The 26,284-nt window shown below is 40.7% G+C and overlaps 1 protein-coding gene across 5 annotated transcripts in view; it reads right to left on the minus strand.

Moving 5' to 3' along the window:
* The window catches only part of NTRK2 (neurotrophic receptor tyrosine kinase 2), a 208,961-nt gene that overhangs the window by 119,556 nt on the left and 63,121 nt on the right, over positions 1-26,284 (minus strand). For 3 of the 5 annotated variants that reach the window (XM_090130702.1, XM_090130701.1, XM_090130704.1), the window contains one exon: positions 4,770-4,841. The exons of the other annotated variants lie outside the window; for them this stretch is intronic. In XM_090130702.1, the coding sequence (XP_089986828.1) occupies positions 4,770-4,841 (72 nt within the window). The remainder of the gene's footprint in view (positions 1-4,769; positions 4,842-26,284) is intronic. 5 annotated transcript variants of the gene reach the window in all.

Genomic DNA, 26,284 nt, shown 5'->3' on the forward strand with positions numbered 1-26,284 from the left:
CTAACTCATTAGAGCCAAGAATTCCCAGAAAAATGTTGATCTCAATTTCACGTTAGTCCTTCTTTCCAGATCAGATCTTCCAGTGACTAATTTTACTTAGTAATTAAAAAACTAGGACCAGAAGAGATTAAGCAGACTACCCTATAAAGTTGTACATCAAGATTAAGAGTCTTGATTCTCATACTCACTGTTTACAAAAAAATAAGAACACAGCACGCTATGCAGTATCATATTAACCTCAGTACTATTTATACTAAACCAAAACTTAAGAGGCTTTGCACTCCTTTGCATCTCTTCAAAACTGCCATGTTATAAAAAGATTTGTTTTCCACTAGCAGTAGCTTTTCTCTAATGTTTAATTTATGCTTCACTGATAAGGATACATAGATTGTCATTTTATGGATGCTACCACCTGTGTGAGATTTCAAAATGGGCTTAATATAACAGGAGCCATTAACATTTGTGTTTCAGGCAGCATTCAATCTACTTGATGGTTTGTTACATTTATCTACAAGTTCATGAAATGAGACAGAGTGTCAACATAATTATACATACTTTAGTAAAGGACCCTATAGAGCTGTTCTCAGTGTGAAATGAGATAGGACCAAGAAATAATAAAACTTGTCTTGATCACCCAGAAATACATGGGGATGACAGTCCCCTACATTGGCAATGAGGATCGGTTAATATTTTAATCTCTTTTTAACTTGTCTGAAGCTTTTATTTTGTTTCTTTAAACGATATGTTGGAAGACGTGCTCATTTTCCAGGCAGTCAGTATAAAATGAAACACTTTTAAGAAGAAAACACTGCATCTTTCTCAAAGACAATCATCATCATCATGTCTTCCAGCAAAATATCTAATAGACGTTTCTTTTTGCAGAACTGTTCCCAATGCTGTAGTTGCTTTGCTTGCTATTGATTAGTGACAGTCAAGGATGTTAAATCCTGAGGCTCAAAACACCACTGCTTAGAGCTACTGAGTGTATTTATTTTATTCAGCTTCTAATTCAGGTGCAGATCAAAGTAAAAAGAGAGAGTATAAATAAGCAACTGTTCGAACTCAAGAACTGCAGAAACAGAAGCTTTCCATAAAATCACAGAAAATGCATGTTAATAGAAACCCACTTTGCAGGAAAGGGCGTAACAATTAACTATCTGCACATGCACTTTAAAATATAGGTGTCTGCAGGTTATTTTACACTTCATTTGCATGTATGCCTGAGAGATCAATCAATATATCAAGGACTCCTTTCTTAAAGCTTTCTGCAAGTACTTGAAAAGTCAAAGCTGTTAAGAAAAAAGGCTTTTTACCTTATGACATCTGTAGCATCTCTGTTTAATACGCTCACTGGTATGCACGTAAAATGCAGAAATGCTGCCACACAGATGCACTTTTGACAAGTGTCAGTTTACAGACACTAAGAGGAAGATCAGAGCACATGAAGGACACCCAATAATTACGTCTCACTCCTTTGAAAAACAGAATCACTTTCAACTCAGAAACCTTTCTGCCTAACTCTACCTGAATACTGAAGCCAACTCTACCATCATTTTAGTTTGCATAATTCCAAGAATCAACAGATAGTCCACACTGTCCATACCTCTCCTTTTGACTCAAATTAGCACGTCAGGTTACATATATGGAAATAAAGGAAAAAATGTTGCTCATTCTACTACAGTAAGAGTTATTGAACTATATTATACATATTCAATTGCATTATTTTGCTTACTTTTGCCATACAATAATTTCAATACCTTTGATTATTATAGGTCTCATAGTTGTTACTGAACAATTGTTCAGCTCTAGCTTCCTTCCTATGACATTTTATCTTGAGACCATGAAATCTGAATTATTCTTAGAAGATGCATACACTGATCACTGACCACATCAAGTAAAACAGTTCTCATTCTTTTACTCCACTAATTTCAGTGATCTCCCATTACAGTCACTGCCATTCAACTAGCTCCACATGGCAACTAAGGGTATTTTTATAAAACCTGATCTGTGTAGGATAAATGCTGTTGAGAAGTAGCATGGCCAATGATGAGGATAATGGGATAAGAGAAAACAACTAAGAGGCAAATTCCAGCTATCCCAGTCACAGTTTTGCTCCAGAAGTACTACTACAATATTTTTGTGCATCTTTCCCTCCTTCATTTTGTGTAGACCTTAAGGCCATATGGCAAGAGATCACTGCAACGTTTTGATACAACTTTGATTCAAGTATTCCTTTTCTGTTAGAAAGATTAAGATACAGGTCCCCACATACCCTCACAAATTCTACTGTCACAGGATAAAGAACAGACAAATTTACAATCACCTTTCACTGAACCTTATGCACTCTGTGATCATCCAAGCATCACTTGTGATTCGAGGGTAGAGAAAAAAGACACACAGAATGGTTCCTCATGAACATCATGATCTGGATTTGTAGCCAAGGCCATACCAATATTTGGCACACATTTCTCAGGTAGGCTGAAGTATGTAAACTAAGGTCTTGCCCCTGTCCTAAGGCTATAGGAACTTTTCTGCCTGTCCAGATGCTTCACTAGGTCAGAATCACACTGAAGACACTGCTTGTCTGAGAATGACCCTGTGATTCCAGCCAAACACAGAGGACAGAGAATAACTGCTCAACTCAGAACTACATAAAACAGTCTGAATCTCCTGAAGCACAGCTCTTTGAGACAAAAACAATGTGGACTTTACATTTATTCTTGATTTGCTTTCTTCTGTTCTCCACTTCGTGTGGGCACAAAATGGACTTTCCCTTCAGAGGAGCACTCTTTACAGGATGCAGCAAGGAACAGAGGAAGAGAACAGTACTGCACTTTGTCTTGAGGAAAAAGGTATATTCCCACTCTTTATATATAAGAATAGTACCTTTTATGGCACCTTTTTGACAGAACTAAATATGTACTACATTTAATAGGCTAACTGTATGTCCCCATCTGAAGACTCAACCACTTTTGTACTGGCAAAAGTAAACACTTTTACTAAATGATGCAATGTAATTATAAACTGAATTAACATGAAATAAATCAGACATGAGTATATAATGGATAATATTTAGTGGCTTATTGCCTTAACTGCTAGGAGAGGCTATTATCAAGTCAGTGAATAAGACGGTTTTCTTTTTCAAAACTCTGTTCCTACAACAGGTACTGGTTTTCCTATCCATATCTGACACACAGTATGCTTGCTGTATACACTCTAGATCCTTTCTAGATCCTATTTGTCTGCTTCCGCAGATGCACACCAAACCTAACTTTCTAGGCTCTGGTAAGAGCCTTTCCCTCCTCATACATCTGGATCAATATCCTGTCCTGCTATCCAACCAAAGACATACAATCCCAAAGATATTTCTGTCATAAATTTTGTAGGGAACAGGATAGTGCAAATTAGAACTCAGTTGACTCCATCAAGACAGAGTAATCATGCTAAAGACTTGAAAAAAAAAAGGCTCAGGGTACATCTGTGTCAGTAAAAAAGGAAAGGCCAAAGCCCACGCTTTGGCAAGAGTATATCTTTTTTTTTAGCCACAATTATTTCATCTATATTTAATTAGAGCACCCTTTTGACCTAAGACAAATAACACTCTCCCACACAATGTTCCAGTATGGTTCCAAGGACAGCACTGGTCAAGAATTATTCACAATACAGAGCATGGATGAGGCCATCTTTTTTGAGGGATGAGGGAGAAAAGATTTTTAAATATATGGGCATGACCTATGGCTTCCCCTGAGCGCCAAGGAAAATATGCTTACTCCCTTTTGCTATGATGCCCTCAAATGCTGATATGCTTTGCTCCAGAAGTGGTGAAATGATACAGTACATGCAAACTACACACTCTATTTTCTCCCTGGCAAGATTACTTTACAGATAATACAGAATTGAATTATTTCTGATTATCTGACATACAATAAAATGGAGAGGATGAGTCAGTTAATATGAAATGCATGCTAGTTTTGTAAATGCTTAAATAATTCTCAAAATAATTGTAACAATTTTGTTAATGTAGGACACAAAAGCCTGATATTTGACCTGTTCTAATTATTTAGACTTAGTGCCATGAATCAATAGTGATGGAATAGAAAATAATTTTTTTACGTTCTCTCTGAAAAATATATTAACAGGTACTTGAGAGCTCTTGTAATTTTATTCTTGTCTGGACTGGGAAAGAGTATGATAATTGAAAACATTAGCAAACTCAAAAACAAACAAAAAACAAACAAAAACAAACAAAAAAAACCTCTACTCATCTAAAGACACTAGTCTAAACATGATTACTTAGGACTTTTCCACAGATATATTGCTGGGTTTGCTTACACCAAATTAATTCTTTCCAAGTCCTGCTTCACAATATACTCCTAATGAATGAAACAAGACAGTAAGTTATATTCTCAAACTCTCATATAGCCCATTTAGTCCAAAATATTTCAATGGAATAAAATCTTTTTCAAGGCCTGTTCAAAGTCATGACAACTAAAGAAATAGAACTTGCCAAATTAATATGTGAACCAGATATAACAGTAATTATTCATAATTTTCACTTATTAACATTTTTACCTAAAATTGTATGAATTGAATATATACATATGGGACATATGTATCCTGGAAAAAAAAAATCCTCTAAACAACCACAGTATTTTATAATTACATCTGTTCTAAGAAAAAATAATTCTGTAAATTCAGCAGGTATATGTAGAAACAATAGAGTCTTCATTCTTTATAGGTTAGGAGTCTGAATAGCTTTATTATCTCACCTTCAGTGTCGCAGTCTTGCAATGAAAGCCATATTTGATCTACCAGACCAACTCCTTTTACTTCACCATGAACTGGAATGGAACGCATTACCATTAATGCAATTTTCAGGGCTCAGTTTGCAACTGAGTACTCTTTTTATATTTACTTTTCTTCACCAATTGCATTATTTTCCATCCCTCTTTGCAGGAGAGAAAGTCCACTGTGACACTTTCAGATTCTTCTCGGTTCACATTTTTCAGTTAATGATCTATACCATGAGGAAGAGCTGTCACTGTTAACTTATATATTTTATTTACTTGATCCTACTAAACACAGCTTATAGTGTTTCAGAACTATAGAAAACTGCATGGCTTTAAAATATTCACAGAACTGAATGCTGTAGGGGTCTCATAGTATAGGAATCACCTCCCTAGACCTAATGGTCACCCTTCGAGCTTAATGTCTTGATAGCTCCTTCTGAAATCAAGGACCAATCCTTAGTCATACCTCATGGAGCACATTTTTGTTTATAGTTTTCTGCTGGCGTGTTTGCTTTTGTTGAGGATCATATATAGACCAAAATCCAGTTTGTTAATAGCCAAGTCAGTAATTCACTACATTAATGAATCCTTAGAAGACCTACTAGAAAAACAGCTTGTTCAGTACCTGGCACTGTCTTCACTTCCAGTACTGAAATTAACCTCTAACTAACTTGCATTGCCTGAAGTTTCTCCCAGCTGCCATCTGTTGTGACAAAGGACTAGTGTTCTTTTGCTGTTTCTGTAATGCAGAAGGCAATGTAACGTTCTACTCCTCTTCTAATCTGTGGTAGATCAGCAAGAGTCATCACAATGAGTAGAAACAAACACTCCCAAATTAAACCAAGTTTTCAGATATTGGTTCTAGGTACACTTTGAAACATGAAACTATGACTTTCATGCGCAAAGGCAATGATCTATGGCCAGTAGATTTAGAAATGTTATGAATTCAACGTAGGGAGAAATGTATAAAAACAAAAAACAAATAAAAGCAATCACCAGCCATATGGCAATTTTAACAATCTGCATCAGTTATATTGCTTGAAAATTTGGGTAGTTATATATGTATGTATACACAAGTATCTTCCAACATACATCACAAGTCACCAAACATCTTTTTCCTTGGAAATTATATTAATTTTAAAACATGGCTCTTCCAGTAGCAATATAAGTAGATTTTCTACTAGCAGCGTGTTATGAACAGCTTAAAATCAATAGAGTATATATAAAACTGATTTGAACCACATTAAATACTCATCAGTAGAAAGGGTAAAGGGAACTACAGACATTCTTTGATGGGTAGGGGATTACAATCCACTGCAAATCTGGATTCATTGTGTTCAACAAGCATGATTAATTGTGTTCTTTGTGTTCTACAATGTATCTGACCTCCAGAAGCCTGATTATGAAAATATTATGATAACTCTCTTGACTGCAGACCTTTCACCTGTTTACTAAAAAGCACAAGAATGAAGAGAGAATGCCACAAATTTTATTTGCTATTTTTCAGCCAACATAAAAATTACACTGGACTAATTTTTTTTTTGGTTTAGTATATTAGAATACTAGTAGTATTTTCAGTTCATTCTAATAAAGTGAACAGATCTTAAATATCACTTTGAAACTACAGAATTTATATTTTTAAAAATATAGAGCAATTTGATGTATATGTGAAAATTGAAGTATACAGTGACAGCATTGCTCACCTCTTGACAAAGTATCAAATCTGTATTTTAGCAGCCTATTCAGAAAGCAAGTGCTTGGCTGAGAGAATACTCTGATGAGATTCCAAACAAAAGTATAATTAAGATATTCTTCTGTATTTGTGGGTGACTGCTTATGATATTTAATAAACAGGAAAGCTAATTTACCACAATAGAAGTTTCCATCCTCATCAGAGGATCACTGTGGCCTTTCCTGCAATTAAAATACTGAATCTAGGACTTTTCTTAGGATTTAGAATATCATTACAGGAAGTGAGGTTAGTTATTGAGTATACAAAAAGTTCATTTAATCTACATTGAAACAATTTCCAAAGAAGGAAAAAAATAATGAACTATCACTTTTTTAAAAAATACACCTTTTTTGTGCCTTCCTAGAAAACAAGTTTCCAAAATACAATACAATGGATCATAACCCATACAATGAAAATGTCCTTCACACAAAGAGAAACTATTTTCTCAAATTCAACTCAATTTTACAAACCCTGCAGAATCAAATATCTGAAACTGAATACCATTCCTTCACAGCCGAACATACTTTCTCAGCCATAACACAACATATTATTACTGGGGACAGAAAGGGAGGGAAAAAGCTCTTTTCATGACTGCCAAACAGTGTGACCTGAAGCTATTCATCAGCACAGCTCCCCTGTACTTGGATAAGAGCTGAACACTCTCCTCTAATAACATGGCTTTATGTCCAAGCCTGATGATGCTGAGAGTTATTGATGACAACCTCGATTAAACTAGTAATTAAATCCTCCAGAACACTCATATGGTTGGGAAAGGGTTATAAGAAGACACCGAGCAGCAGTTGTGTCCTTGAAAGGAAAGTATTGATTGGATTTTGCCTTGTGAAAGGAAGGAGGGAAAACTGAAACCAACCATCCTGAATCATTAATGAACTCCCACTGCATGTTCCTAATTCCAATTTTTCACATGTCCAAGTGGATCTTTCTTCATGGTTCCTCAAAAACAGCATTTACAAACTATTCATTGAAAGAAACTTCAAATTCATTCTAGACAACACAATCTACATTTAAGAAAAAACTGAAAGGATGTCCCTTTTTCTAAATTTTAGACTATGCAATATATATATATATATCATGTTATATATATTTTCATATGCACACATACAGGTCTGTGTTTATATACATTATGTTTATTACTGTAAGCAAACAAAAAATGGTACTGATTCTCCATGCCTCTACTTAGACTTTCACAGTACCCACTGATTCAGAACAGGATTTTATAGTCTCTGGATCTTTTCTAGGGTTGAAAGGCATTTGAGCACACTTTCTGTGAAGAATAACCATCTAGCTCTAAAAAGAGATGTGTTCTTTCTTCTCCACAGAAAGGAATGATGAAAAGTAGTAATTTACATGGCAGGAAAATACCAAGAAACTTCCTCTTTGTGTTGTTTAAGCACTAAAGCAATTTAGAAGAGTAAAATGGGAAGAAGAAAGCCAACAATTAGATGAGATGTTGGAAGTTGTATGACAATCACAGAATCACAGAATCGTAGGGACTGCCAGAGATCATCGAGTCCAACCCCCCTACCAAGGCAGGTTCCCTACACCAGGTTGCACAAGAAGGAGTCCAGGTGGGTCTTGAATATCTCCAGAGAAGGAGACTCCAAACCTCCCTGGGCAGCCTGTTCCAGTGCTCCGTCACCCTCACTGTAAAGAAGCTCTTGCGCACATTTGTGAGGAACTTCCTATGCTCCTGTTTCTGGCCATTTCCCCTTGTCCTGTCTCCACACACTGCAGAAAACAGTCTGGCCTCGCCACTCTGCCCCCCACACCTTAGATATTTATAGACCTGGATCAAGCCCCTCTCAGTCTTTTCTCAAGGCTAAACAGACCCAGTTCACTTAGTCTTTCTTCACAGGGGAGACGCTCCAGGCCCTTCACCATCTTTGTGGCCCTCCGCTGGACTCTTTCCAAGAGATCCCTGTCTTTTTTTGTACTGGGGAGCCCAGAACTGGACACAGTACTCCAGATGAGGCCTTACCAGGGCAGAGTAGAGGGGGAGGATCACCTCCCTCGACCTGCTGGCCACGCTCTTTTTAATGCACCCCAGAATGCCATTGGCCCTCTTGGCCACAAGGGCACACTGCTGGCTCATGGCCAACCTGTCGTCCACCAGGACACTCAGATCCCTCTCCACGGAGCTCCTCTCCAGCAGGTCATCCCCCAACCTGTACCGGTGCATGCAATTATTCTTCCCTAGATACTAGACTCTACACTTGCTTTTATTAAATCTCATCTGGTTTCTTACTGCCCAGCTCTCCAGCCTATCCAGGTCTCGCTGAATGGCAGCACAGCCTTCAGGTGTGTCAGCCAATCCTCCCAACTTCATATCATCAGCAAACTTGCTGAGGGTGGCCACTATCCCCTCATCAAGGTCATCGATGAAGATGCTGAACAAGACCAGACCCAACACGACCCCTGGGGAACACCGCTGGTTACAGGCCTCCAACCAGACTCTGCACCATCAACAACGACCCTCTGTGCTCTGCCAGTCAGCCAGTTTTCAACACACCTCATTGTCCACTCATCTATCCCACACTTCCTCAGCTTTGTTAAGGATAAGGATGTCTTGGGAGACAGTATCAAATGCCTTGCTGAAATCAAGGTAGATTACATCCACTGCTCTCTACCCATCCACCCAGCCAGTGACAACATCATAGAAGGCTACCAGGTTGGTCAAGCACGACCTCCGCCTGGTGAACCCATGCTGACTACTCCTGATAACCTCCTTTTTTTTCAGTTGTCTGGAGATGACATCCAGCACAAGCTGTTCCATCACCTTTCCAGGGACAGAGGTGAGGCTGACTGGCCTGTAATTACCTGGATCTTCCTTCTTGCCCTTTTTGAAGACCAGAGTGACACTACTATCCTCCAGTCTTCAGGCACCTCTCCCATTCTCCAAGACCTCTCAAAGATGACAGAAAGCAGTTCAGCAATCACCTCTGCCAGCTCCCTTAGCACCTGTAGATGCATCCCATCGGGTCCCAGGGATTTATGAACATTGGTGTTGCCTAGGCACTCTCAGACCACCTCTTCCCTGACTAAAGAGAACTCTTCCATTCCCCAGACCCTCTCACAACCTCCAGGGTCTGGGATTCCCAAGGGGGAGATTTTTCACTGAAGACAGAAGCAAAGAAGGCATTCAGTATCTCTGCCTTCTCAGCATCCCCTGTTACCAGAACACCCCCCTCATTTAGTAGGGGAGCCACATTCTCCCTAGTCTTCCTTTTACTGTTAACATACTTTAAAAAGCCTTTTTTATTATCCTTTATCTCCTTTGCCAGATTCAATTCCAGGTGGGCTTTAGCCTTCCTCGTCGCATTCCTGCAGGCCCTGACAACATTTCTATATTCTTCCCAAGTGGTCAGACCCTTTTTCCACATTTCATGGACCTTCTTCTTTCCTTTGAGTTTGTGCACGAATTCCTTGCTCATCCACATACGTCTCCTGCCACCCTTTCCTGATTTTTTGCTCACAGGGGTGCACTGATCCTGAGCTTGGAAGTAGAGCTGTTTAAATGCTGACCAGCTCTCACACACCCCCTTACCTTCTAACACCCTAGTCCATGGGATAGCTCCATGTAGATCCAGAAAAGGTCAAAATTGGCTTTCCTGAAGTCCAGGTAGCAATCCTACTTTTTGCTTTGCTTCTTCCACTCAAGATCTTGAACTCCATTACATTTCACTACATCCTTATTCTGACTTTTTCCTCCTCAATGATTTTTTTTCATTTTTCTTGTAAAGTTTCCATTCCTACAAGTTATTTCAAACAGCTTTCAATTGGATATATCTAGTTACTGTGCTACTTGCTACACCGAGAAAGCTTCCTTTTTCCATCTTAGCTCATCTAACAGTCCTAGTGCAAATCACTCTCTAGATATTATTATTATTATTAGTTATTCTTCAGAGAAATAATAACTTTTGTTACTAAGGTTATAGAACTGCTCTTCTGATTTCAAAAAGCTTTTATTTAACAAATCAACCATGCTAGGAGACTGGATAAACATCAAGCCAAGATTTTTTTTTAAATGTGATCAGTTCAAGAGAACATGAAGGAAACTATCAAACAGCCAAATGACCACTGACTGTAGACATACTCTTGTAAAGATGCTGGTCAACTGAGGTAGGTACACCAACAAGATGCAAGGATGAAATGACTGTTTTTATTTACCATCCACTGCATGAAGGAACAAATACAAAACAACTTTTTTCTGCAATGCACTGGCAGAAGTCCATAGGTTGTATATGCACAGAGGAGTGTTCAGTGATGCCAAAGACAGTAAGCTCATGGATGTAAGAAACGGGTTATTTTTAAAGAGTCTTCTAGTTTCCATTTCAGCAGCCTATTTAATTAACAGAACTTCCACTTTCTAAAGATCAGAAATCTTCCTTAAAAACCACTGCTTTAGAAATTGATACTTCATTACCCTCTTTTTCAAGGACAAAACAGTAGCACTGCTAAAGTTTGAGAATAACTACTAGCAGTATTAAACTTAAGTTAGGTGACTTATATACAAATAGAACAGCAAAACCCACTGCAGTAAGTAATACTGATATTAGTGTTGTAAAATAAAATGGTAACCATAATCTTACTATGAATATATATAGGCCATTAAAAATTTTGAATTGCAAAATTGCAGTCAAACGGAGATTATACCTTCTGCTCTACATTCTGAAACACAACAGTTGTGCTCACCATGGAAATTTACATTTCTTTATGCTAGTGAAAAAACTTCCAAAAAAGAGTTAAAGGATTATCAGTAAAGAGCAAGCAAGTTGGGGAATAAAAAGGACATTGAGTTAAGTAGGAGTGAAAGAGCTGTAGATTACAGTGACAGGCTACAGATGAAAGAAAGTGTGAAAACCTACATTATAACAAAACCAGAAACCAATAGTCTTACTAAAAAAAACTGCAGTGTGACCACACAGTAAATTGAGCAAGAATTTGGCAGTTTGGCAGACCAGGGGCAAAATTCTCCTCTTTCATTCATGCCACAAGTGCCCTACCTGTAAAGTCATTCACAGTGCTTATCCTGCACCAACCTGGACCTCCTGTTTCCACCAGTGGTGTTTTCATGCTCAAAAAGCAATAGGATGTAGAAACCAGGCTAGAACAAACAAGTTTGCTCTCACTGCTGGCCAAGCTATGCAGCACCCGTCACCACAACGCAGTCTGCTGATTTAAGAAGGCTAATTGAGTACTTCTATGCATATAATTACTTTCACACTGTGGGTGGAAGAGGCCTTATTTTTCTGCTTCTGTCATAATTTTAGTTGCACATACAGAACATCACCATATTCCTTGAAATACCCCAAGGAAGCCTATTCACTTACTGTATTCTTCTTTAAAGTATTCACATCCAATCTTGTGAGCAGCACAGGTTCACCTGGTGTTATTGTTGGTCTACTGGTCCTCTGGCAATGATCATCCTGAGGACATTACTTTACTTCATGTAGTCCTGACTTCTGGCAGCACTTCCTACTAGCCCTAACTAACATATTCACTTTCTTTGCTAGAAGTTTTATATGAATTGTGGTTTACACCTGATTTTCCAATCCAATCTGACACATAGTGTACTTCTTTGCAAAACCATTATTGAATTCCTTACAGTAAGTCTCATAGAAAAAGAAAATGAAATTATTTTCACGAACTAATGGTCAAGGTGATGTTAGCACAAAGAATCTCCGATGACATTTAGTTCTGCTGAAGACAGACTGAAACCTATGCAGAGAACTACAAAACATTATTTTATAGAAAAGGAAAAGCAAATCTGTTTAATTTGGCTTCAGGAATCATGCAAACCCATGCAAAATTAATTCCAACTCACTTTGCTTGTTTTTCCATCTTTAACATTTTAAACATGTTTTTCATGATTAGCAGCCTTTTTTAATTAAATGAAAAAGCAGAAATGTGTCAGATGTATAACTGTATTTTAAGATGTGAATCATAGCCAGTGAAGCCATGAAGCATTTCAAAAATTGACGTACTTGCATGTGGATTTTTTTTTATTTTTATTTTTTGTTTAAGTGACTAAACTATGAGTATTCTGCACACATAAAAATATTGAAACACCAAAAAGTTCTGTTAAGGAAAGCACATTTGGGAAGGTAATTATCTGCAGACTGCTGACAGGTTATACACCAAACCAAGAATGTCTGGCATATATAAACATGAATATGAACAAGGACATGACCATGATTGTTCATAAACACCTCTGTCTGTGTGAAAAGGATTCGGTCTACTGCCTGTGTTCATAACTATCATTAAACACATTTTCTCACTGGCATTAGCAAAGTATCTTTTGCTACACCATTTATGTTTCGGCAGTGCTGACAGGTTTATCTATACTGCAGCTAAGGGTGCACTCCGAAATTTCAGTTCCACTTCTCCATAAACATTTTGTAAATAGGTTCACCTCGGAGAGTTGCCCTGATCTACGGCCTGTCCAGGGAAGGTTCAGGAGAGACCTTATTAGCTGACGATCCTTCCTGTTATCTCCTTTGTGAGTTCTGCTGCAAAAGCAATGTTCCAGAAAAACATTGGTATTTCATCCCTGACTTAGAAAGCTATTTAAGAATCACTCTAATGTGTCATCCAGAGCCCAGTGTTACAGTGCCAAGGTTAATTGAGGAGCTAAAGTCCAAGGTTAAGTTCTATCTATTCTCTGTGAGAATTTAGTTTCCCATGTCACTATAAAATACTTTCCTAGATGTTCAGAGAAGCTGACACAACCAACCACAAGCACTCTGCCTGCTACACTTCTCTCCCTAAAGAAATACTCACCCCCAACAAAGATGAGTCCGATTCCCATCTACACTTCATTACTGGTGGACTAGTATAAAGGGTCATTGTGTAAAAAAAAGTCAAGCTCACTGACCTTTTTTTTAAATGAAGGATGCCATCAGCATACCAACATCTTCAGATCTTAAACATTCTGTGCAGTCCATTTCCACTTCCCCCTCTCTACTGAACAAGGACAGGACTTCAGTTTTAAACATTAACAAGACAGCTCTTTGACTAGGTAGCAGTAATAAACACTGAATTCTGAACTCTCCACTGTAACTGAGGTTTTTCTTTTTTTTTTTTTTTCCCTGAAAAGAAGACAAACCAGAGACCAAGTTGTTAAACTGAAATTCTGAACTGATTTAAAATGAAATATTTCCATAACATCACTCACTGTCATGAATACCTTTCCAGGATTGTAGCAAAGAAAGGTTAGCAGTACTAAGCTGCAATTGATTGAACTGGAAAAATACAGGATATCTAACTAGCTGACTTGGAAATATCTAATTAAGGTTTAAGTAAACTTGAAGATTAGGACAGCTGGAAACCTAGAAAACTCCCTGAAGCTCTCTGCCTTGTAGTTAAAAGGCAAATAATAAATAACAAGATTAAATGTAATGTGCACAAAATAGGGGAGTTCAGTGGCAAATGTGTACTGTTCCAACACCAGCTGGTGTATGCAATAGAGCACATAAACTTCATTTTTCACTTGCTGTGGTCAGTGATAATAGTGCTTAGACTTATGCTTTATGCAATCAAAACACCTGTTTGTGGAAGCATAGTTTGTATTTAGCATAGTTAAATACATTCCGCACAGTTAAATAGAATAGTCTGTATTTATACAAGACATAATTTTTGTCCTGGATTCTGGGAGCAAACCAAGATTTGAAAAACTTACCACCACTGCAGTATCTAAGTACTTAGATGCTAGACAATGTCATTGAGATTAATAATGAAAGTATTATGGCATGAGCATTTTTCAGAGTACACAGATGGGTCATAGCCAGCTGCATAAATGACTGCAAATATGGTTGGAATTCCTCTCCCTTTGGTGCCAAAGAGTAAGGCTACGAGAGCCCAGAGCTGCCACAAAACAACAGCATGTTCTGGATTGCTGCTAGACGAAGAAGGTACAGGAAGGTAGATAAGGCAGTCCTACCTTACTCTTCAGAACACCAACTTCTCACAATACGCATTCTGCATCTTTAGGCCTAAATATGCTACTGGACGGATACTTCCAGCCTCTGCACGTCCACATGTACTGTGGCATGCATCATGTTTAACATCCATGTATAGGCTGCTTTTTCAACGACTGAAAGGAAAACATTTCCTTTGGTTCCTCTGCACTCATGCTAAATCATCTGGTGAATTTCAGGGAGATTTTACACTAAATCAAGTATAAGCAATTCCAAACCACAGCTTTGCTAAAATAAAGCAAGGTGTACTTATTTTACACTCTTCTTCACAAGAGCAACAGAACACTGAAGGAACTGAGAGAAGGAAAATTTCTTTCCTTGCCAACCTGTCTCTGTATGATAGGTGCAAGAATGCCAGAACAGCCATGTCAACGCAACCAAATAAACCACTCTTTCCCTACCTCTGACAGGTGCCAGAAGTGTCTGCCTAAGGGATCACAGAAGCACAAAGCAAGTGCACAGACACATTTATCCAGAATACTTTTGCAGCCCAAAGCCTTCATGTGCCAGAGGTAATGCCTTTGTGCTTAACAGCTGTATCACTAAGAGCCTCTGTGCCATTTGCCTGGGATTTACCATGTCACTAGCAGGTTGCATTAATTCTTCTGATGGCAGGAGTTGCTTGGAGCATGTAGGCAGACTCTAGTGCAAGAGCAGCTGCAAAGCACAAGATTCAGACATCAAGAGAAGTAGTTATGCCCTAGCCAAGAAGCTAGCACTCAGAAGCACAGAAAGAGGGAAACATAGTAGTGCAGAATACCTACTGGCCTGCAAGATGACTGAGGGCTCTGAAAGCTCACAGGAATACCCTAAGAGAATGACACTGATCAGAAATCTATACTGGCATACTTACAAACACAGAAGTTGGCTGCCTGTTTCAATTTGACTCTTGAGTAGCCACAGTGTGAGAGATGTTCAACAAAAGAACTGCATCAGAGCCAGCTGAGGACAGGCTGCTTTTAGTCATGGGAAAAGGACAGATAACAGTGCAGAGAATGCAGGGGGTACATTACAGAGGTCCTTTCCAAATAAATTTAAGGAAGCTAAGAAATTCTGGTTCAGGTATCAAATCTGAAACAAGTATTTCTGTGAGGAGCATTCCTGCTGCTGCCTATTGATGAAAATCACAGCTATACAACTTCTTGAAACTGCACAAACATACAGAGACTAAACCACAAAATGTTCTTGGAAGACTTTGGGCATCATTGGTTTCAATTGTGGCCACCAGCTCATTTTTCTGGGTGCTCTCAGGTGAAATGAAAGCCTCTTGTAACTCACTGATTTTAAAAGTGTTTCTCTGCTTTCACTGTTTACCATTTTTTTTGTCCAGAACCAAAGTTAAAACTTCAAATTGAAAATGTCATGCAGCCTCCATGATGAGGCTGGAGACAATTTTAATGGCATGAGCTTTCCTCACAAGGCTGATGTTGGAGAAACTCCTCTGGTGGCAGAAGCCTCCCTGCATTACGGATGCTAGGATCCGTTCTTCCTGTTACTCTATGAGGGTGATGTGTTTAAAAAACAAAATGAATCTGAAGGAAAAATCCCAGTTTTGACTTCTCAGGAACAGCTAACATTCAGAGAAGAAAGGAAAGAGAGGCTGGCAGCAGCAGGGGGACCACAGTCAGACTATCTGGCCAAATTGCCAAGAGTAAGTGAAAGCTCTGTAACTTGACATGAGCATCAGAAGAACTTTGTAAAAATAATTTCTTAGATGTTTGCATTATTCCACTCAGAATTCAGCTGAGTGTGTTCAGGGTGTCCAGCTATATTGGGAAGCTGAGTTACTGTGGCATTAATCTTTAAAACTAAGAATAAAAACACATCTAGAATCTGGAACTAGTAATAGTTCCTGAACTGCTATTTTCGTCCATTTCACTTCAGGATAAAGGACACTATTCCAGCAATCCTCTACCCCTTTTCTCCTCCCCTCCTCCTCCCACAATTCTTTAGGAAGCTCCAAAAATCAAACATAACAAAACAAAATGTTAAGATTCCCATCTCCTCCATCTCCTCCTTAAAAAAAAAAAAAAAAAAAAAAAATTATATATATATATCTCAAAGATATAAAGCTGATCTTATTTTGTTAGATCTGATTTCTCATTTCCACACAGGTAGTGTCAGTTCTTCCTTGTTCCTGACGCCAGCTAAGTGAATAGTCTTAAAGGGAGAGTACAGGGCAGAGAACAAAAAGAGCAAATGTGTAGTATTAGAGGCACTCAGAAACAGATAGGTTATTTAATAATCACACTCAGTAGTGGACGACACTGAGGAGGAGAAACCTCAGTATCTGGTGACCTGCAAAAGCAGTCACCACTTCCAATCCCCACCCTCCAGCTTTATTACCAATAACAGATAAAAAGGTTAAACAGCTGTAGACACCTGTGACATTCATGATCAAGATCCACAAGAAGAAACTGTACTGCCAGCCCACAGTGGATATCATACACAGAAAGGACGAGTGCTTGTAGGGGATGAATCCCTGTTAAAAGGCAATGAGGCTCCCCTCTCCCAACCTGACAGAGAGTCTCAAGAGATATGCTGCCTCCCAGGTGCCAAGATCCAGGACATTGCCAAGATGTTGCCAGAGCTTGTCAAGAGAACAGTCTACTATCCACTGTTGGCCTTGTGTGCATGAATGACAATGCATGTCCAAACATGGGAAAAATCAAGGAGCACTATAAAGCCCTGGGAGCCCAAGAGAATAGTACAGATGCACAAGCTACCTTCTCTTCAATTTTGCGTTCTGGAGAAAAGGGGACAGCAAGGATGAGACATCTAATGCATATCAACTCCTGGCTTTGCAGCTGGTGCTGTTGCAAAGGTTTTCGTTTTTATGACAGTAGGAATTTTTATGAAGATTATAACCGTTAGGGAGGGATGGGGTCCACTGTCTAGAAGAGGAAAGATAATTTTTGGCAGCAGGCTGGCCAACATACTGAGGTGGGCTTTAAACACAATGAGCAGGGTCCAAAATGGCAATTGTAACTATTGCAACTGAGTAAAGAATAAGCCAGGACAACCAGAACAGTGGAAAATGTTATTCAGCTGCCCCTCATGAAATAAGTCAGAAAGCCAGCTATCCCAAGGGTGTATATTGCTATGAATCATAGAATCATAGAATCATAGAATCACAAGGTTGGAAACAACCTGCAAGGTCATCTACTCCAACTGACTTCCCATTCCTATTAGTACCACAAGCTACTAAACCATATCTCATAGCTCCTTATCCAGGCACCTCTTGAACACTGCCAGGGACGGTGACTCCACCACCTCCCTGGGCAGGCCATTCCAGTGCCTGACCACCCTCTGAGAGAAAAAGTTTCTCCTAATGTCCAACCTAAACCTCCTCTGGTACAACTTCTGGCCATTTCCTTGGGTCCTACTATTTGCCTGGGAGAAGAGGCCAGACCCTTTTTCATCACAACCTCCCTTCAGGAAGTTGTAAAGTGCAATGAGGTCTCCCCTGAGCCTCCTCTTCTCCAGACTAAACAATTCCAGCTCCCTCAGCCACTCCTCATAAGACTTGTGCTCCAGACCCCTCAACAGTTTTGTTGCCCTTCTCTGGACTTGTTCCAGGGCCTCAATGTCTTTCTTGTAGTGAGGGGCCCAAAACTGAACACAGTACTCGAGGTGCGGCCTCACCAGTGCTGAGTACAGGGGGATGATCGCCTCCCTGCTCCTGCTGGCCACACTATTTCTAATGCAGGCCAGGATGCCAATGGCCCTCTTGGCCACCTGGGCACACTATCAGCTTATGTTCAGCTGAGCATCAACCAACACCCCCAGGTCCCTTTCCTCTTCACAGTCATCCAACCACTCATCCCCAAGCCTGTAGCGCTGCATGGGGTTATTGTGGCCAAAGTGCAGGACCCGACACTTGGCCTTGTTAAACCTCATCCCATTCACTTCAGCCCAGCGATCCAGCTTATCTAGATCCCTCTGCAGGGCCTCCCTACCCTCAGGCAGATCGACACCACCTCCCAGCTTGGGGTCATCTGCAAACTTACTCAGGGTACACTCAATCCCTTCATCTAAGTCGTCAATAAAGATATTAAACAGGATGGGCCCCAGCACCGACCCCTGGGGGACACCACTTGAAACGGGTCGCCAGCTAGACTTAATTCCATTGACCACCACCCATTGAGCACAGCCCTCCAGCCAGTTTCTTATCCAACGGAGGGTAAAACTGTCCAAGCCACAGGCAGCCAGTTTCCGCAGAAGGATACTGTGAGAAACCGTGTCAAAGGCTTTGCTGAAGTCTAGGTAGACTACATCGACAGCCTTTCCCTCATCTACCAGTCTGGTCACCCAGTCGTAGAAGGAGATGAGGTTGGGCAAGCACAACCTACCTTTCATGAACCCATGCTGGCTGGGCCTGATCCCATGGATGCCACACACGAGCCGTATGATCTCTCCCAGGAGGATTTCTTCCATGACCTTCTCTGGCACTGATGTCAGGCTGACAGGCCTGTAGTTCTCCGAATCCTCCTTACGGCCCTTCTTGTAGATGGGAGTCACATCAGCAAACCTCCAATCCTCTGGAACCACTCCAGTCATCCAGGAGCGCTCATAGATAGCCAAGAGCGGCTTAGCAATCACCCCCGCCAACTCCCTCAGCACCCTAGGATGAAGCCCATCCAGTCCCATGGACTTATGACAGTCCAGGTGGAGGAGGAGCTCCCTAACCGCCTCCACCTGAATCTCCGGGGGGATATTCTGCATATCATTCCAGATTTCCAGATCAGGGCACAAAGTGCCCTGAGGATAACTGGTCTGACTATTAAAGGCAGATGTAAAGAAGGCGTTGAGGACCTCAGCCTTCTCCTTGTCTTCCGTGGTCACATTCCCTGCTGCATCAATTAAAGAATAGAGATTATCCTTGGTTCCTCTCTTGTCACTGATATATTTGTAAAAGGATTTCTTATTCTCCTTTACTGCAGTGGCTAATCTGAGTTCAAGATGGGCTTTTGCCTTCCAGACTTCCTCCCTGCATACCTTAGCAACTTCCTTGGAATCTCCCGTAGTAGTCTGTCCCTTCTTCCAGAGGACATAGACTCTCTTTTTCTTCCTGAGTCTCAACAGTAGTTCCCGGTTCATCCACACCAGTCTTCTTCCCCTACGGTTCGCCTGACGGGATTCAGGGACAGCCTGTTCTTGCGCCTTTAAGATTTCCATCTTGAGGAACATCCAGGCTTCCTGGACCCCTTTATCCTTAAGAAGTGACTCCCAAGGGACCCGTGCTACAAGCGCCCTGACAGGTCAAAGTCTGCCCTCTTGAAGTTCAAGATGATAGCAGTTTTGCTAGTCACCCTTCTGACATCTTCAAGAGTAGAGAATTTCACGATTTCATGGTCGCTCTGCCCTAGACAGTCCCCAGCCTTCACATCACCTACAAGTCCTTATCTGTTAGCAAAGAGCAGGTCTAGCAGGGCACCACCCCTGGTATGCTCTTGTACCAGCTGTGTAAGGAAGCTACCTTCCACACACTCTAGAAACCTCTTTGTCTGCTCCCTTTGAGCCATATTATATTTCCAACATATATCAGGGAAGTTGAAATCCCCCACGAGAACTAGTGCTGGCAATCACGCGACTTCCTCAAGCTGCTCGTAGAACGCCTCGTCTGTTTCCTCATCCTGATTCGGCAATCTATAACTGACCTCAACCAAGATGTCTCCCCTACAGGCCTTCCCCTTGATCCTCACCCATAGACACTCCACTATATCATTTGCAACCTCAAGCTCTTCAACATCAAAACAGTAATATAAAGCGCCACACTACCACCCTTCCCTCCTTGTCTATCCCTTCTGAAGAACTTGTAGCCATCCATCACAACACTCCAGTCATGGAAGCGGTCCCACCATGTTTCAGTAATAACAGCTAGATCATAGTTAGCCTGATGCACAATCGCTTCCAGTTCCTCCTGCTTGTTGCTCATGCTGAAGATGCACTTCAGCTGAGTCATTTGCCTCACTCTCAGCTCAAACATCATTCCCCTAGGCTCTTCTCTTGTGTACCGTCCCTTTCCCCCGTCATAATTAGTTTAAAGCTCTATCGATGAACCCTGCTAGCTCCTGAGCTAGGATTCGTTGCCCCCTTTGAGATAGGTGGGTTCCATGGTTGGACAGCAAGCCAGGGGCCAAGTAAACTACCCCATGGTCAAAGAACCCAAAGTTTCTGGCTCGGCACCAGCCTCTGAGCCAGAAGGTGGTGGAGGTCCTCTTGCATCCCTCTTGGGAAAGCTTGGGAAAGCTGCATCCTCTGCTCACTTTTCTTCTCTGAATTACCTGTACACATGCAGCACAGGAAATAAACAGGAAGAACTAATGATCTGTGACTGCAATGCTGTCATGAATGTCTATGTACCTTTTTTGGGAAAAACAGGCCAGTAAGTCGAGTTGCTCTATGGGTGTGAACAGGGGGGAAGACTAATATGGGTTACATCACTGTGGGTGCTTACTAGAGGCCACCTCATCAGGAAGAGAAAGTTGATGAGGCATTTTACAGACAGCTGAAAGTAGCTTCACAGTCCCAGACACTGATTCTCATGGAGGATTTCAGTCACTCCAGTATTTGCTGCAGAAGCAACATCACTGGGCACACACACAGATGTTCCTGCAGTATGAGGAAGATAATTTAATGATGTAGGTGGTGGAGGAGCCAATGAGGAGAGGGCCTCAATCTTATAAACTATGAGGACAGGTTGGGAATGTGAAGGCTGGGAGCAGCCTTGGATGCAGTGACAGTGAGACAGTGGAGTTCAGGATCTTGTGTGAAAGAAACAGGGCTATAAGCAGGATTGCAACCCTGGACTTCATGAGAGCCAACTTTGACTTCATTAACGACCTATTTGGAGGAATACCAATAGAAGAACAGAAGATCAGAAGATAAGGGAGCCGAAGAGAGTTGGTCAGCATTCGAGTTCCTCTGAGTTCAAGCTCAGTGCAGCACTAAGAGAAAGAAATTAGGCAAAGGTAACATGAGACCATCATGGATTAGCATGGATTTTGTGGAAAAACTCAAATAGAAGTAGAAAGTCTAGGGAAGGTGAGAAAAGGGTCTATCTACTTGGAAAGAATACAGGAACATGTCAGAGCATGCAGGAATGCAACAAGGAAGGCTAAGACCCACTTAGAATTACATCTGGCAAGGGAAGTCAAGGACTAGAAAGGCTTCTTTAGGTGAATCAACAAGAAAGGATGACTTGGGAAAATATGCATCCACTGCTAAATAAGAAAGCTGTTCTGGTAGTGGAGGACACTGAGGAGAAGGAGTTACTGAATGCCTTCTTTGCTTCAGTCTTTACTGCTAAGATGGCCCCTAAGGAAATAAGAGTCTGGGGAAAGGAAGACTTCCCCTTGGTGGAGGAGGATCTGGCCAGAGGTTGTCTAGGCAAACTCGATGCACATGGTCTCCAATGGAATGCACCCACGAATGTTGAGGGAGGTGGCAGAAGTGACTGCCAAGCCATTCTCAATCATCTTTGAAAGGACATGGGGAATGATAGAGGTACTTCAGGACTGAAGGAAAGCCAGTGTCAATCTGGTCTTCAGGAAGGACAAAAAGCAAGACCTGAAAAACTGCAACCCAGTCAGCCTCACCTCTGTCCCTGGGATGGTGATGGAACAACTTATTCTGGATGTCATCTCCAAGCAAGTAAAGGAAAAGAAGGTTACTGGGATTAGTCAACATGGAGTTGCCAATGGGAAATCATGCTTAACCAATCAGGCAGCCTTCTACATTGCACAAGTGGCTGGATAGATGAGGGCAGGGCAATAGATCTTATGTACCTTGACTCCAAAAAGGTCTTTGATGCCATCTCCCATAACATCACTGTAGGTAAGCTTAGGAGGTGTGGAATATATGAGTGGAAAGTGAGGTGGACTGAGAACTGCCTTACTGGCAGAACTCAGAGGATTATGATTAGCAGCACAGAGTCTAGTAGGAGGCCTGTAGACAGCAGTGTTCCCTGCTGCAGTCTTGCTCAATATTTTTATCAGTGAGTTGGATAAAAATATAGAACACACCCTAAGCAAGTTTGCTGATGACACGAAGCTGGAAGGAGTGGCTGACACACAAGAAAGCCATTTAGTGAGACCTGGAAAGACTGGAGGGCTGGACATAGAGGAATCTTAGGAGATTCAGCAAGAGCAAGTGCTACACCTGGAAGGGAATAACCATATGCACCAATACAGGTTAGGGGCTGACTTGCTGGAAAGGAGCTTTGCAAAGAAGGACCCGAGCATCCTGGTGGACAACAGGTTGGCCATGAGCCAGCAGTGTCCCCTTGTGGCCAAGAAGGCCAGTGGTATCCTGAAGTGGATTAAAAAGAGCATGGCCAGCAGGTAAAGGGAGGTGATCTCCCTCCTCTGCTCTGCCACGGTGAGGCCACATCTGGAGTACTGTGTCATATTCTGGGATCCCCAGTTCAACAAAGTCAGGGAACTGCTGGAGAGAGTCCAGTGGAGGACCACAAATAAGATGAGGGGGATGGAGCATTCCCCTTATCAGGAATGGTTGAGAGACCTGGGACTGTTCAGCCTAGAGAAAACTGAAGGGGAATCTCACCAGTGTTTATAAATATCTAAAAGGTGAGTGTCAAGAGGATAGGGTCAGACTGCTGAGTGTGCCCAGTGACAGCACAAGTGACAATGGACACAAACCGGAATGCAGGACATTCTTCATGAACATAAGAAAAAACTTCTTTACAGTCAGGGTGACAGAGCACTGGAACAGGCCTCCCAGAAAGGCTGTGGAGACTCCTCAAAGTATTCAAAACTTGCCTGGATGTTTTCTTGTGCAACTTACTGCAGGGAACTTGCTTTATCAGAGGGTTGGACTTGTTGATCTCCAGAGGTTCCTTCTAGCCCCTACGATTCCATGATTCTATGAGACACTCTTGTTTAAAAAGGCAATTCTGACTTTTAGTCACGGCTTTGGGAGCAGCCTGGAAATCTACATAAAAACAGGCAATGCCATTTCTACTCATTTATGGAGAGAAAAGGCATTATATATTTTTCTGATCCTTAGAGTGGAACATCATCCATGCTGCTGACTGAATATAGCCACAGTTTTAGAAATAAATAAATGTAAAAGGTTAAAACAGTGCCTGAAGCAGGGAGGCATACATACGTCACACAAGTGAGGAAGCACAAGGGAAGTACCATATATTCTGTAAGAGAACTGCCAACAACTATGAGTCAGTTGGAGAATGCGTGTTCAGCTACCCATAAAGAAAACACATTGGAGAATTCACAGGTTGCAGTGCTGAGGCTGTGTCAAGAACTAATATACAAAGCCACTCCAAGCCTGTAGATATCCTTGGAAATGACAAATGTGTATGGGTTTATGTTGGTGGGTGGGCATATGTACATGAAAAAGAGATATGGAAAGGACCCATTCATTCAAATAAAACAGTCTTATTTGAACTTCTGCCCAGAACTGAAACAAAACTAGTGTTCTTTTTGCTAGATATTGAAGTGGCTTGGTTACCTTTTGTCTGTATTTTTCTCTTGAATGTTATATTTCTCAATCTCTTCCTAAGCAGCAACAGCATTCCTACAATGCTTTTACAGCGTTTTGTGTTCATTCTGTAAAAGAAGTGTTATAAATCTTGCAAAAAGAAAAATCTGTCTTTTTATGCTTTTTCCAAATACTTATTTTCAAAGAGTATAGTGCTATGAGAATATACAAACAATCCAAAAGCACTATTAGATGCATTAAGCAAAGCTACTGATAAAAAGTTACTCGTGTTTTCTTGCAAGATCAGACAAGAAAGAACAAGTAGTTTGCCCAGCCTGGGAAAAGTTCAAATAATTATAAGAAAACTTAAAAAATCGTATGCATTCTCTGAGCAGCTTTTGCTGCTGTGGCTCTTCTAGATACACATTCACCTGGAAGATACTTAAATGAGACTGATTTTTTCCTAATTTCATGCATGCTGCTTTAAAGGACATAGCTCCAGTGCAGGAAGCAGAACAATAGCAGCTGTAGAGAGAACCACAGCACATTGCGCTGTGCAAAACGGTCTCTGAGCTCATGGAGAATCTTTCCCTGTGGTGTGAAACACAATACCAAAAGCTTTTACAGGAATGAAACAAAAAAGGCACTCCAACTGCACTCAGCATCTGCTAACAGAATTCATAAGTAGCTAATACAGACAGGCATTTAAAAACACATCATTATGAACCAGGTAATTAGAACATTATCTACTACTCAGAACAAGCGCAGGGATTCCCAACTTCAGGAAAAAAAAAAAAAAAAAAAAAAAAAAGAAGGACTAACATAGAGGACTAACATAGAGTCTGAAACAAAAATTAATGCAGTTTGACCATAGCAGGAATCCTACATCGACTTTTGAAAGCTGAGAAATGCAAACATGTGGAAACTCACATAAAATCTCCCAGGTACTGTAAAAGCAGTGGAGCAAAGTCCTAGGCAACATATACTTGTAATCCCCAGTGGTGTTACTCAGCTGAAATTCACATACCTGAATCACATAATTCTCATGAAAAAGATGTCATTTTACTGTAAGTAGCATACATTCTACTTAAACACAAGGAAAAAAAATGTACTGTAAGGGTAATTGAACACTGGTACAATTTGCTCAGGGATGCCATAAAGTCTCCATACTTGAAGATCTCCAATCCTGGCTGTACACAGCCCAGAGCACCCTGCTGTATCTCACTCTGCTTTGAGCATGGATGTGTTGGACCAGGCACTACTTAGAGTGACCATGCAACATGAAGCAGACCAGACTGCAGGAGCAACAGAACAACTGCATAAACAGTACCTCTGCCAGAAGCCCCTTCCAAACTAACCAGTTTGCTAGCTGGAGATGGAGATACAAAGGATATAATTTCTACCTAAATAGAACAAGTACCTTCTATTTACCTATTATTCACGTTCCCACCCATGCTGTTTTACAACTGTTGTTTTTTAGCACCTAATTTCCTAGCATCATCTAGTCTCAGCATTTGTCCATGATTTTGTAGTAGATGGTACTTAAAGCACTGGAGAACTGGGGCCACTTCAAACACTTCAAATAAAAATAAAAATAAAAATAAAAATAAAAATAAAAATAAAAATAAAAATAAAAATAAAAAAGCTGACTCTGCTATTCTTTGTTCCTTCTCTTTCTTCCTCTTTCTTCACTATATCTGAGTACTTCCTTCAACCTATTTTTGTACTTGATCTCACTCTAGTTACAGATAAACAACTATTATTACCCACATTCTCTCCTACTTCCTATTGCACTCATCTTCATATTTTTTTCCTACATGCAGCCTCCTTTCTTTCTAAAACTCCTCAAAGGCTAGACTAGACCACTATTTGCTCTCACAAATTGCGCGTTCTTAAAACAGCATGATCTGTGTATGGACAAAAGTTCATAAAAAAGCATGTAAGTGTTCAGGCATTACACTTAAGAAACTGGAAGAGAAACTCTAGGCTCTGTAAAGTAATGCAGCATGGACATAGGCTGAATGTAGGCCAGCTTTCTGCATTTTATACCCCTAGGTCTGACTCTTCGTTTTTGCTACTACCTTGATCAAGCCTTGTTTTAGGAGCTGTGATATTACTACAAGCCTCAACTGATATCAAGGTACAGCCCTGGAAACTGGGCTAGATTATTCTCTTTCCATCTTTTTTCTAACCTCTCTCTTCAACATAAATACAGTTGGTTAAATGAGGATTCAAGACTTGAAAGCATTATTGAGACATTCTGTCAGAATTGGTTATCACAAGTGCAGAATGAAAATGTTACT

The sequence above is a fragment of the Phasianus colchicus genome, chromosome Z, assembly GCF_987193195.1.
Source record: "Phasianus colchicus chromosome Z, bPhaCol1.hap1.1, whole genome shotgun sequence".
In the NCBI taxonomy this organism is placed as follows: domain Eukaryota; kingdom Metazoa; phylum Chordata; class Aves; order Galliformes; family Phasianidae; genus Phasianus; species Phasianus colchicus.